The 14441-nt window shown below is 39.2% G+C and overlaps 1 protein-coding gene across 5 annotated transcripts in view; it reads left to right on the top strand.

Annotated features, from left to right (window-relative positions):
- Positions 1 to 14441, top strand: part of cemip (cell migration inducing hyaluronidase 1) — a 168730-nt gene that overhangs the window by 57135 nt on the left and 97154 nt on the right. For all 5 annotated transcript variants that reach the window (XM_067493648.1, XM_067493610.1, XM_067493620.1 and 2 more), the window contains one exon: positions 7655 to 7824. In XM_067493648.1, the coding sequence (XP_067349749.1) occupies positions 7707 to 7824 (118 nt within the window). In that variant the 5' untranslated portion in view covers positions 7655 to 7706. The remainder of the gene's footprint in view (positions 1 to 7654; positions 7825 to 14441) is intronic.

The following is a 14441-nucleotide window of genomic DNA, read 5'->3' as shown; positions in this document are numbered from 1 at the left end:
TTGTATGAGAGGATCAAGAGACTGAGTTTATAGGCTGGAGGACTTGTTGGGTGTGAACACCTGGAATCCAATTTAAACTAGCTCTGTGTACAATAACATGGTCATTTATGTATGTGTGTATGTATGCCACTGCCTTTTACCCCCTTAGTGACCGAATATTAAAACTGCACAGTATGCAATAAGTGCAATAAGCTAAAATTGGACAGCGTATCCACCAGTAATATACTGATCTTTTATTCATCACGAAATATAGAAACATTGCCCAATATTTCAGAAACCAGGTAGTCGTGCTTCTTGCTTGTGCCGGTGCTCAGTGGAACACAGTTGGCAGGTCGGAGGTCAGTGAGGGATCATTTCCCAAATTATTGTTGTTTGTCTGTAGGACACTGTGTGAACCTGAGAGCTGCGGTTCCACACAAAGTCATTGGCAGGTGTAAAAATGGACTAGTGAAAGACAAGAAGTACATGGTGGTTCCCGCCTTTTGTGGAATGCGGTAAAAGGGCAGCACACTGGTTATCGTCCTAAGGCTGTACTGGGATTGGCTTCCTGCAGACGAGACAGGGATCCAAACATTTATTCAGACAAAACTGTAACTCTGCGTGTGCGTACGTGTGTGTGTGTGTGTGTGTGTGTATGTGAAGTCAGCATATTTCTTACATCTCTATATGGCTGGTGTTTAGCTGGATGTCAGAGATCTGCTGCTAATGTGACTAACAGAACTCCACCCAACACTTCCCCAGAGGTGTATTATTACATACTATTCACAGACTTAAAGCTTGTTTCTTCAGAGCATTAATTGCAACTTTTGTTACTGCTGAAGTCATAAAAACATCCCTGAGAGCATCACTTAACTTGCTGGCAAATGGGTTTGTTTGGCTGTGTCACTTTGAGTAGCAGGCAGTTCAGTCCTGAAAGAAAGAAATTCATTTTTTTAGGAAGTGTGTGTGAGCACTGTCAAAGCAGTGCCAGCTTGTGTTCAACATTTCACAGTCACTCTGAGCTCATAAAGTGTCCAATAACCAGCAGGGTCTGAAAGCACATAAACTACCATATAGCTTCAGCTCTGTGTGCTGCCTTTCACATAAACCTGAATTTACAACTGACTTCATAATGTTACTGTGTCCTCTGCACCAGTATATTAAAGAGTTACATTGTTTCACACTTTGTCCACAATAGAGATGTAATTTTTTTACACAAACATGTACAAATATGTGTGTATGCACGTGTGCATTTGCTATGTCAGTAGCTTTAGGGCTGAAGGTAAAATGCCCCATTGAGACAGATTGTCACTCTGCATTAGCAACCACAGCGCTTAAATGGCATCAGTTCAAGCACACAGCAGGGGGCAGGACTATGGAGTCTCCACCAAACCTTTATGTGAAAGAAAAAAACATAACAGGCAAGCATTTATCCCTGGTGGATTATTTCTATTTCAATAAAATTTAGAGCTGTAATATGAACACTAGGGCAGCACGGTGGTGGTTTCCTCTGGGTGCTCCAGCTTCCTCCCACAGTCCAAAGACATACGTGTTAGGTTAATTAATGATTCAGGTTGTACCCTGCCCAGTGACAGGTTGGTCCAATGCCCGTGACCCTGAACAGGATAAAGGGTTACAGATAATGGATGGATGGATGTGAATTCTAGATTTCTGCACTTTCTGTATCAAAAATTGAGTTGGTCTTGTAATAATTTGAAGAATAATAGAATCATATCTGTGAGTATCATAAATCACTTTGTTGGTGTTTATTAAAAAAGCTTTACACATTTAATTATGTTTCTCCAACTAGGTTTCCCTGATCATATTTAATTGACTCACATATAGATAAAATAATTGTTATGTAATTATCTCACTTCACAAAAGGATTCATCCAAATATTATTCTATGAATGTATAAGCAAGAGGAGGTTGAAACAGCGGTTTTATCACCATGTAGGACATTATATACAACTTCTCACCCCAAACCAACCACTGCACAAGGGCCAAAAACGAGACTTGATCAAGTCAGTGGTCTCAGTGGAGTTCATTTGGTCAGTATGCAGGTGCGATTGCTGTGTGCAGACTTTAAGGCATTATAAAGCTGTTGCTAAGAGCATTTTCACACAAACCAGTGGAATCACTTGTTTCATTTTCCCCCGTGTGCAGTTCATTTGCACTTGTCTGAACACAGCAATTGCACTTGGGTGTCGACCAAAACGACCGCGGAGCTTTTACCCGATGTAATCTTGGTCTGGTCCCAAACAAACTCTCAGTTTACAGGCGTGCGAACTCGATTTTACCTTGATCTGCCATAAATTAGCACGTTGTAGCTTAACAGCTACTTGTCAACTCGGCTTCTTTACAAAGTCTTAAGTGGTGTGTTTTTGGAATGTTTTATTGAAGTGCATTTAGCATCTTCTGCATAGTTTTGCTTGGTTTATTACCCAGATAATCACCACGGTTTTGAACAAATTAACGTGTTTACTAAAGGTGAAGATCAGGATCATGGCTCAGTCACACCTCTAATTACCTGTCAAGCATTCTTATACTCCATCAACTCAGCTAGCGTCATTGGGCTTTGTTTCTTGAAAAACAGACTGTGCTCCATTCACACACACAATGATTCAAAGGGGTTAACTAAGTTAGGTCTACTGAACCTTCGGGAAAGACACTCACCACTTCACAGTCCACCTCACTTTCACCTGCAGATGAAGCAGTAAAACTTGCTGGATCCTTACCAATAACTACAAACATCCTTATGTTCTCCATCTCCTCTATGATTTTCCTGTCACCCCTCCCACCCAAACACATTGTGTTTACCGTTCTCACAAAAATGCAGACATGCGCATTTGACACTTTCTATATTTCTATTAGTCAGCCATCTCAGACCAGACTAATCAAGTCAGGAAGTCCCAGAGACAAAGCCCAGAAACTGAGTCTCTCTCTAACTTGCTATTAAAATGATCCAGAGTGGCCTAGCAGGACAACTACTCCCACCATCAAAGTCACTCTTACCATCTATGTTTTATTTAAACCTTCATCCACATTGTTAAATTTCAATGTTCTTTTTACTTTCATATGACTGCTTGTCATAAAACCTTGGTCTACAAAAGCACTAATTCATTAATCTTTTTAGGTATATTTAAAAAACATATTTAAGCCCAACCTCTGCCCAGCCTTGGCAAAAGTCACAAGAGACATCAAAAAGTAAAACTGAGGCTGAGATTTGTTTTAAAAATTAATATGCAGCAGAAAGAGCACTGCTTTAGATTGTGAACCCACCACAAATATGCACACACGCACGCAAACATGCACACACACACACACACACACACCCTTCTTCACAGCTGTCTAACAGACGTTCAAACCTGCCAGCTGGCTGCTTCCAATCATGCTGACAGGACATCAGGAACAGTGGAGCTGTTGCATGGGTTACTGACTGACTGCCTGTGCTGCAGCAACAAACATTTGAACAGGTAGAGTTTTTAAGAAAACCAAGACAGAACGAAGTTTCATTAAACATAACACATGGATGCTTCACTAAAGTGACCCCTGCCTTTGCTCACATGTGTACACACTGTGTGTGACAGTGAGAATGCACTTAATGTGAAAGTGAAACATTTCCCTTTGTACATGTAAAAAATTCTTCCTTTTTGTCTCTAAAAGTGTTGGACTACACATCAGTGTGATTTGTTACACCATCTTTTCTTCACTGTAAATCTAGTCATGTGGCAGTAAAACAGATTGACTGCATTGCCTTCATCAAAAGGTCAGGCACAGCCAATGTGAAGGAGGATTTGGACCAAATCTCAGCTAAAATCAAAAAAATCCCTCCCAGCTGAAATGTGCTTGGCATAAATTTGGAGCGTTATCATTAAGTGTTATCTGCAGATACCCAGGTTAATATTTGCCATCTATCACCCAAAGCTATGCAGTCTAACTTTCTTCTGCTTCAGTGAAACATATTCCTGTCAAGAAACCCATATGTAGTCCTCCCATGGTGTGGGGGCTGTATAATATTTCTCTCATGCAGAGAACATCAGAGACTCTGAGTAAATGCACACCAGTTATTCAGTCATAATATGATTAAGGCATTAATACAACAAGGGTGCAGCCTATGTACTGTAAATGTCAGTTTCATTAACAGGGTTGTGCACATAACTGCAGTAAGCATGACTGTTAAGTCACTTCAATGTTTCCACTGCATTTGCAGAAAACACATACAACTCCATGATGCATGAAAGTGGCAGATATGACCTAAAGATTTAGAAACAAGGCCAGTCTCCTGCACTGCGTTGTCATTCAGGACATTCTTGTAAATTTTCTGCCTCTGCCCCATTTTTCATCATTCTTTTTCCATTTGATGTAGCATCTCATCCGAATAAATAGAGTCAGCCATTAACAAACTTTTGTTGTCCAAGTTTCCTTAGACAACAGTCAGGCCTATGTATCTTATTTCTCGTTATCCACATGTGACCACGCACAATGTGTTTTCTTATTTTGGTCTTTTTAGCTTTAATGATTCAAAGAGCAGTGTTTTACAGCAACAATCAAAATTGTACTGTTTTCCCCTGATACTACATAGTAGAGTAATCTAGACACACATGTATTAAACCAGTTTTTAAAGCCAAGACAGAAGCCTTTAGGCCCAGAGAAGGAAACATGTGAACCCCCTCGTGAGACAGACACGCTCATAATGCATCAATGGGAATACAAGCACAGCTACTTTGAACGGTGCTGTAATCACTCTCACATTTACTTCCACACCACCAGATGTGTGGGTCACTGCAGTTCCCTTAGGAATTTAGAATGTCATGGAAAGGAATGCAGCCTAATCATCACAGACTCAAGTGTTTAACATAAAAGGTTTCACTAATATACAACATCACGGCTGTATTTTTAATACTGTATAGGAAACAATTTTACCAAAAGAAAGTCTACAGGAGATATGAAACTCAATTATATCTGATGTCATAGCACACTTGTTAAAATGTATTCTTAATCTTTCACCCAGCAGGAAGTTTCTGTTATTTTGCCACAATGAGGTGTTGATTATCCCATTATTTTGCCTGAATAAACTGAAGAAATAGCCCTTTTTAGACAGAAATGCTGGTATATTACCAGAGGTTTGATCTCTTTTTATGATGACTATGACAACTATGATTTTCTTCATCCTTTACATTTAAATAAAAAACGGCAGAATGAAGCACTGTGCTTTGTACACAGCTGCTGGGTTTTATAAACCATGTGATAAAACAATTTTATTGTAAAAAAAATTTTTCATGTGTTCCCAATGTCTATGCTAAGAATCACATGTCACAGTATACATGCATAAGCATGGAATGTGAAATATGAAACATATGAAACGTCTGAAACCCACATGTGCCCCTGAAGGGTGGATGAACCAAGTACTGATTACAATTAAGTATTCATTTTTACAAAATGATTCTCAAAGTTGTTCTGTGTCAAGTCCAACATGTTAATTATGCTTTTGTGTGAAGTGACACTGGGACAATCTCATGAACCTACATGACGTGCTGCTCTAAAGTTGGCAGAAGTCTCTTTTTAGGGTTTGGGTGAGTTTGGAGTTAAACATCAGAACACAAGTTTGGCTACAAGGAGTAGTTGAGCACTTTTGTCCAAATAATAACATCATTTGTCCATGAATAGGATGTAATAATATATCTCTGGGGAATCTGTTAGTTATGTAATTCGTAAATGTCTTGGATGTCCTGGTTAAAAACACCAGCCATATGAAGGTGTGGGAACAGAACCTATGAGTGGTATTTTCTATGTTGAGCGGGGACTGTGCACAATAACTTTAATGTTATTCTATGAAAAAAAATATGTTTTGTAGCAGATAAAGGTAATTGCACCCTTCACCCACCCCCCAGTCCACAATGACCACTGATGACAAAATGGGGCATAAGAAGGCTCATTTGTTACAGGTTACAGCAAAATGAGTAATTACAGTAACCGGTGTATGTTTTTTTTCTGTATTACTTACTTATGTAATAACCCTTCATGCCAACATCCCATAATGCACCTGAAAAGTCGCATTCACTTAATTTCTATGAAATCTCCTCCACGGTGTTTATTTGTTGTGATTTAGTCTGAAGGACTGTGGGAAAGATACAGTATGCTATTTGTTGCTGAATTGTTTAGAATTTGTTTGTGAGGTATTAATAGAACTGTCTAAAATCAGTAATGATAGTAATTATCTTGCTACAATCTCTAAGGGTAAAACTACACTGCTCATTTTCCTTGAGACTGTGTGGATTGCCCACCACCAGGTTCTCTCTTTAAACACACTATTACAAACCACTTTGAAGAATTCCCACATGGCAACTTTGCTGATTAAGTCATTATTTCTACAGTAAATGTGATTACCAGATGCTACATATTTGTTACAAATGTAATATGTTGTAACAAACCGTGGTGCAGCTCAGCTTCATCTGCTGCTTGCCAAGATAATAATAAGATTCCAATATCCAGAGTAGATTACCTGGAGAAACTATTTACCATCATACAGCTGTGACCTGTAAGTGAGTGTGTGCATACAGACATGCACCTGCAGCCGGATCAACTGCACAATATGTGGGACATCTGGGCAGAGAAGAAGTGTAGGATTAAGAGAGGGACACGCAGTACAATTAGCAGCATCAAGTCCAGCAATGAGATAAGGCTGTGTCTGGCTCGTTAACTCAGTGTGAACAGTGTACTACATCTGACTGCACAGGGAAAGTAGCACTAACTTTGTTACCCATAGTCAAGCAGCAAGGTAATTAAGTGATAAAATAAATTATAATTAATTATTAGAGCGTTCCTTTATGCACCGAGTCTCTCACTGAGCCCTCCACGTGGCAGAACGGGCTAATTAAATCTAATCAAAGCCAGCATTGGGATGCTGCATAGTTGAAAAGGATTCAGGCAATTTTCTGGAGGTCATGAAATGGCAGAAGAATCTCTATAGAGCTGAATTACCTCTCCATTAATTAATCTGCAGCAAGCATGGTTAAGTCATTAAATAAGTAATTAAAAATGCAAAATGTCAAGGCATGTTTGACAAACTTAATATTCAGCCAGCCATGGTAAGGAAGAACTTGCTAGTGCTATCCATTGACCACGGAAAGGTTAAACTGTGTCTAATGTATGCCTTAGGTGTTCAGGGACCGTACAAAATGGAGGTTTGTGGATATACATATATCATTGTGGTTACTTGTATATTTATATTTGCTACAAAAATAGACTTGAAGTTGAAGATGATGTTGAGTTGGAGCTAATGGACATTGAACAGCATTTACATTTATTGAAATTACTGCAGGGCAGGAAAGAGAGCAGACATTGGAGGAGATGGTCCCTATGACCATTGAACTGTTTAAGGCAAAGGGACTGAATTGATAAATCACTCATTGTTGCAAGTGTACTCACTGTACATTTCTGTGGAGGTGCATGTCAGGCTATGGTGTAGGGGTCTGTGTAGGGTCCATGGCTATGCAGAACCTGTGCAAAAGCTACAGCATTGATTTGACACACAAGTGTAAATCAAAGCTTTAACAGTCATTTGGGTTTATAAATTATACAAAAAACAGATATGTTAAAAATAGTTCCTGTTTTACAATGTTCTCCATAATGACCTATTTATATATGGTCTCTTCTGCACTGTGATGTTCTAGGGACCTTTGGTGGCCTCTCAACTTGACACTTCCCACTCTGAAACCTCCTCTGATGCCCACTGGAAAGTCTGAAGCAACCTCAGCTGTGAAGTTGGTCAGCAGCAGCCTTACAGAGATGAAGACATGTGCCATGATTCTAGCAGCTCTGCTGCTCCCCATCATCCAAGCAGGTGACTTAATTAAAACACTACAGGACACTGTATGACTCTGATCACTGATGTGTTTTTAGAAGGTTCTGCACAACAGTGGAGGTCTACGGCACACTGGAATAAGCTCTGAATATCCACACAATACTTTTTAGAAGAGCCAGTTCAGTGTTGGTGTGTTCTTTTTGTGGGATTGGTTAATATGAAGAAAAATACAAAAAGTTAACAGATCTTTTGATTTCACTTTGACTCTAAAGTAATTAGACGACAAAGGAGTTCTCTGCAGGATAAGGTTACACACTCTCACTGTCAATACTATGTAGTCATTGGTATTTGGTGGGGGACTTAAATAGGATTTATTCAATTCAATTCAACTGTATTTATATAGCACCAATTCACAACAAATTCATCTTCAAGCAACTTTACAGAATAAAGACAAGATTATAAAGATGTATAGAGAGAACCCAGCAATTCCCCCTTGAGCAAGACATAGGCAACAGTGGAGAGGAAAAACTCCCTTTAACGGAAAGAAACGTCCAGCAAACCAGGTTCAGGTTTGGGGGCCATCTGCCTTGACCAGTTGGTGTGAGTGGAAAGTGAAGAGAGAAAAGAAAAAGAACAATAAAAGCAACAACAAAACATCGGGCAGGTTGTTAGGACCAGTAGCTGCACGCTGGAAAACACACAGCTCCAAAGCCCGGGGACACATGCAGAAAGGGACAGAGGGAAGGGGACAGAGAAGGACAAAGACAACTACGGGAGAAAAGACACAGAGTTAGTGTCATAAGTGGGGACAATTGAGGGGGGGGTCTACCTCCTATTTTACCATTGGAAATTGTGGGAACCAGAAGTACTGGAGGCCAGACTTATGCCATCTAGAGTAACAATATGGTTAGGCATAATATTTCTGAGATTTTTGGGCCCAAATACTATGACTTCAGTTTTGTCTGAGTTTAGAAGTAAAACATTGTGGGACATCCAGGCCTTTATGGCCTGTAGGCTTGAAGCTTGATTATTTTTATCTAGTTCCATAGATAAATATAGCTGGGTATCATCAGCATAGCAGTGGACATTTATGGACTGTTTTCTAGTAATGTTGCATAAAGGAGACATACAGTATATAAAGTAAAAAGTATTGGTCCTAACACAGAGCCTTGTGGAACTCCATAGCTAACCTTTGTGTGCATGGAGGATTCATCATTAACATGAACAAATTAAAATCTATCAGATAGATAAGATTTAAACCAACCTAGTGCAGTTCCTTTAATCCCAATTTCATGTTCCAGTCTCTGTAATAAAATGTTATGATCAATGGTATCAAATGCAGCACTAAGATCTAACAGAACAAGTATAGAGACTAGTCCATTATCTGATGCCATTGTTACTGCTAACAATAAAAAAATGAAAAAAGAAAAAAATAATGACAATGCTATCCTTAAATGGGCTATGTAGGCCAACACAGACTGAGTCAATCGGTCTGTCTGTCTGCACTACTGTACTTTACGTTGATGCTACTACTTTCTTCTCTTTAGACACCTCTTTGTTGTTATTCTTTGTTGTTATTCTAGCTTGTTTCATTCAGCAAGCGATGTTGAAGCCAAAAGCCCTGTAGCCTTCAGACAGATTGAGTAATTACAAGTTTAGTACATAAGGTGTGGTGGTCACATTCTGTTGGAAACTCGAATTACTAGATTCTTTCAAACGCGAGATGTGGTGAAATGGCCAGAGCAGATAGAGCAGGCTTCACTGGACTGAACAGCTGGACAGTGAAATAAATACACATACAGAATGATATAAATGTGGGCAGTATCCTCTTACACATACATTGAAATCACACACAGCTTTATTGTGATTGCAAACACACTCTTTGTGCTGTAAGCAAATCTTTGTAATCCTACCAACAAGAGCATCTCAATCTGCAGCAGATTGGCTTGTTTTACGTGGCTTATGTAAAAGGGACTGCATTTCAATGAGAAGCTCAAACAGATGATAACAATAACAAAGGACTACATATGGAAATGATTTGCCTTATATATTATGAGATGTTTTCATATGGATTATTGGGCATTTTGTTCATCTCTGTGTAACTGACTTTGGCCTCCTTTAATATACTCGACATGTGCACGGGTGTACAGTAGATAATTCAAAATTAAGTTATTTAAACTATGCGTTGCCAACAAAGGTAATACTTTTGTTTTTTTAGTTTTTTAAAAACTAGACAAGACATGCTTTTTATGTGAACATCCGACATATTTTAGTTTTCATCTGTACAGAAACTATTGTGATGTGAATAGAATGACCAATAATAGAATCACCAGAAAGTCCACCAGTTACTATGTCATGGCTGAACACCACCTAATACTGGGATTAGACTACATTATATTTATTTCTTTTAAGATTTCACCTTGTGTTGAATTCATGACTTGACTGAAAGACATGTCTGACAGTTGAAATCTTGATGTTATCCAGCATATCCCAGAAGAGGGCCATCATTTTGTGATTTTTCTAACTTGCCAGGCGCATCACAAAGCTGAAACTGTAGGAAATGAATGAGCTAGAGGAAGAGTGTGTGAGCATGTCTGTCCCTACAGACACACTTGGACCGGTCTGGCAATATTTCTATAACAACGTCAACAATAGTTTCAAAATATGTATTACTGATTACCATTATTATGGTGGTTAAGAACATCAGGGATGGAAAAAAAGTAAACAGACTTAGGCAGTCAGATCAAAACTCACAGAACTAGGGGTGTAGGCATAAAGTCAGTATCTACAGCCAACACTGTTAGAAAAGGGTAGAGAGGAGCAGACAATCCAGCAAATTAGTGCACAAAACATGGAGGCTTATAAAAGCAAGTGAGGGAGGCAAGGGTGAAAGTGATCAGGACTAATTGTGGAGAAGGTACAGAAATGACTAAGGCCCAGAAGTGGAAAGTGAGGACTACAAAATAAAGTTCTGGAAGAGGAAGTGAAACTGGTGATCATGACAGTCAATGGACAATAATAGACAACACTATAGAAATAAATCTGTACCAAACAATATTTACTTCATCAAAGAACACATTTGTGTGAATGGCTCATTGTCGTCAAAAAACATACAATTTATTCTATGCTCAGACTGGGTATGATACTGATCCTCAGAATTAGCTCAGAAAACTTTTTGCAACTTTAATACTTTAAACAGCTGCACATTAAGATGGAGCAATGTGTGGTGGTCAGAGGATCAGCATAGTCCTTTGGACTGATCCAATAAAATTCCATTACATGTCATTCAAGGACATATGTTACTTGGCTTCACAATGGTGGAGCAACTGAACTAAAAACATTGTTGTCCTCAGAGTCTCTGTGTGAGCATGGCTATGAACATGTGTCTGCATGGCAATTGGATCCCTGTCATGTGGAAATAGTGCTGTTGAAAAACAAACGGCAATAGAACACATCAAAGATGGATCAGAAAGGCAAATGAGGATGTTATAAAGTCCATATAGAGACAATGCACAAAGTCAGACACATTAACTAGGAAATGTGTAAATGAAAATGTGCCATATGTGTGAAAAACATAAATGCTAAACAGGCTTCAGCTCATTAGCAAATGTTTAAATGGATTTGTAGACAATGTATGCTATAATTTGCTTCTGTCATTTATTTTCATAAAGCTACACCACAGTGTACTTACAGAATCACATTTTTCATCCACACAAGTACAGTTCAGACTTTCAGTGCTGCTGCTAGATGGAAAATGTTCAGTTTTTTTTTCTTTCTGTCTTTCTTCCCTTCTATTTAAAGTAGACAATGCGGCAGCAATTTGCGTTTGGGGGCATATTTTGGAATGGGTGGCCATCAAGAGTTTTTGACTAAGGCTCACCCTCAGAGCTGGCCCAAGGCAAGTGGTTGCTTAGGGTAACACTGGAATCTTGTCCCAAGTCTCTGATATTTTTCATTTTAAATTGTCTGGACTTCCTTTTGGCAAAGGCATCTATGGTACCTTAAAATGATACTTGCCTAGAAACCTCACCGTGAAGTGTTCAATCACCAAGTTAAGTTGCGTGTTACTGTCAGTTCTTTAAATGGTTTGAAAGCTCACTGAAGGCCCAATCCTTGTTGTAGATGTTCAGATGTGGGCTTGTTTTGAGAAGAATGCTGGCCAGTTTTAAAATGTTGGTCATTGCAGTGTTTACTTTTCATATGTAGCCAAAACAAGCAGAGAAATAAAGAAAAGTAAGCATCTTTAGCGATGACTGAATAGTGAAGAACGACGGTTATAAGCTTTTTCTCTTGTATAACATGGTTTTTAGACTAAAGCTTGGTATCATTTTATTCTTTGGATTAGTACAGAGACAATGGTGTGAAGCACTTGAGAACTTAATATCTCTGTGCCCCTGGAAACATAAAAAACAACATTTACTGTCTCGCTGAGTATGAACTCTCGTTACATTTTGAGAAACTGTTGCTGCTCTGGTCCTTCAATCTTAAATTTGTTTATATCATTGGAATCATGAGGTTTTCTGTTTTCTAACAAGGCATAGTTTGTCAACTTTTGTTTGGGATAGACTGGTGAAATACTTAAGTTGATTATGTCTTTGTCCTGCAGGCAACCCACTGAATTATGTAATGTAGGAATATCAATGCATTGGACAAAAAAATAATCGTTAGGTGCAGTCCTAGAGGATATACAATGTATGAACGAAAGCATTTAGAAACATACAAACAAACAAGATGACAAGAAATATTCAGCTAAACTGCTGAATGGGAATGAAGGATCTGCAGTGACGCTACTTTCTACACTGAGGTTGTATCAGTCTGCTGCTGAAGGAGATGGACAGAGTCTTCACTGTCTGATGCAGCAGGTGAGAGGTATTGTCCATACTGTAATGGGTGTCAGCTTGGCTACCATCCTCCTCTCACCCACCTCCTCCTCCTCCAGTCCAGCGGGCCACCCAGGACAGAGCTGGTCCTCCTTACCAGCTTGTTCAGTCTCTTCCTGTCCCTGTCAGTGCTGCCCGCACTCCAGCAATATGACTTGTTGTTGATCTCCAGTCTATTTCACGGTCAACACAGAGAAACATATACACAGAGAAATCTATTCACACTCTGTCACTCACTGTCTTTACATAGTGGGAGGACACTGACGTACGTGGAGGAAACCTTCACAAGCATGGGGAAAACATGCAAACACACCACAGAAAGGCTGCAGCTGGTTGGGGATTCAAATTGCCGACTAACCACTCCACCACTGTGCTGCCCTCTACTGATTGTCAAAGTCTATTAAATCACATCAGTAAAGAAGTCAGGTAAACAGAACTTGTATTTAGCCAGGATATGACAGTTCTGTCCTCTGAATAGTTGTATACTTGTCAACTCCTGTATATCCATGTTGGGCCCAAGCGGTTCAGAGATCAACTCGGACATGGTGCGATGTGGATTAGCTCAATCTCCCCCAGCATTGCAGTTTTCACAGTTATGTCTTGAACTTCACAACTTTCAGATGACTGACCAAGCAAAAGCAGAATGTAGGTCCTTTTCTTTAATTTAAGTATTCTATCTGTAGTAGGCATAAACTAGCAAGTTCATTACGCAACACCAGTAGCATAGCCGTAGGGATCAGTTCTTGGTTCTCTTCTTCTTTACATCTACACTACATCCCTGTGTTTTATCATCCACTCAAATGTTTTTTCCTATCACTGCTATGCTGACAAGACAAGATAAACGATTACAGATAATGGATGGATGCATATTCCCAATTACTAATTTAAGTGGCATTGTAGTGATGATTTATGTTTCTAAAGAATCAGCAGCCAGATCAGCTCATTACAGTTGATCATGTTCATTAGTTTGGTTTGTTGATAATCTATCACCAGATGGTCACATCAGAAGATTAACTGTGCACCCTAGTGTTTGTGTGTTGTGTAAAACACACACCTGTGTAGCTGGGGACAATTTTACAACAGATTCAAAATACCATTTCTGGTAATTCAGTCAGTTCTACCGCGTCTGCCTGTAGTAAAGTTCCATGAGGTCTAATATTTTTTGTGATTTATTATTGTGCTGTAATTCCCTCTGACTCACCTGGGATGGTGGTTTCTGACTTGAGGGAATGTTCATTGTGTTCATGAATAAAAAAAGGAATTTATAGCAAAGTAAAGCAGCATGTTCAGCAGTTTTACTCACAGCTATCAAACACTTGAGTAACTGGCAGCCACAGATCTCCACGGAGTGAAATGTGTGTGAGAGCAGCTGCTGATGAGGACCTTTCTACAACACGCTTTATGTAGAGTTTTGGCTATGATTATACCATGTACTGTAAGCCTTTACATATTTGCTCCACTGTGCTGGTGATGGCCAATGGGCAGAGCTTTTATGTTTGCAGCCCATCTCTATTGTATGTGTGACCCATTCTGATGCACATGTTATCTCAGAAATGCTTTAAGTTCCTTTAAAGTGTCCGCTTGAACTCAAGCATCAAATGATCACATTTGGATGGTGATATGTCACCCTGACCTCACAACAACAGAATAGGCCTTATGCAAGAACATTATAGTGTTGTTTTGTATTTGTCTGACTGTTCTCAGTCTTGCTCATAAGAGTCTTTTATATAAGATTCGTGTTGTTATAAATGTAATTATTTCAGACTGAAAAGCTTC

The sequence above is a fragment of the Channa argus genome, chromosome 2, assembly GCF_033026475.1.
Source record: "Channa argus isolate prfri chromosome 2, Channa argus male v1.0, whole genome shotgun sequence".
In the NCBI taxonomy this organism is placed as follows: Eukaryota; Metazoa; Chordata; class Actinopteri; order Anabantiformes; family Channidae; genus Channa; species Channa argus.
Note: the sequence above shows the minus strand (reverse complement) of the source record. Positions and strands in the feature narration are given on the sequence as shown.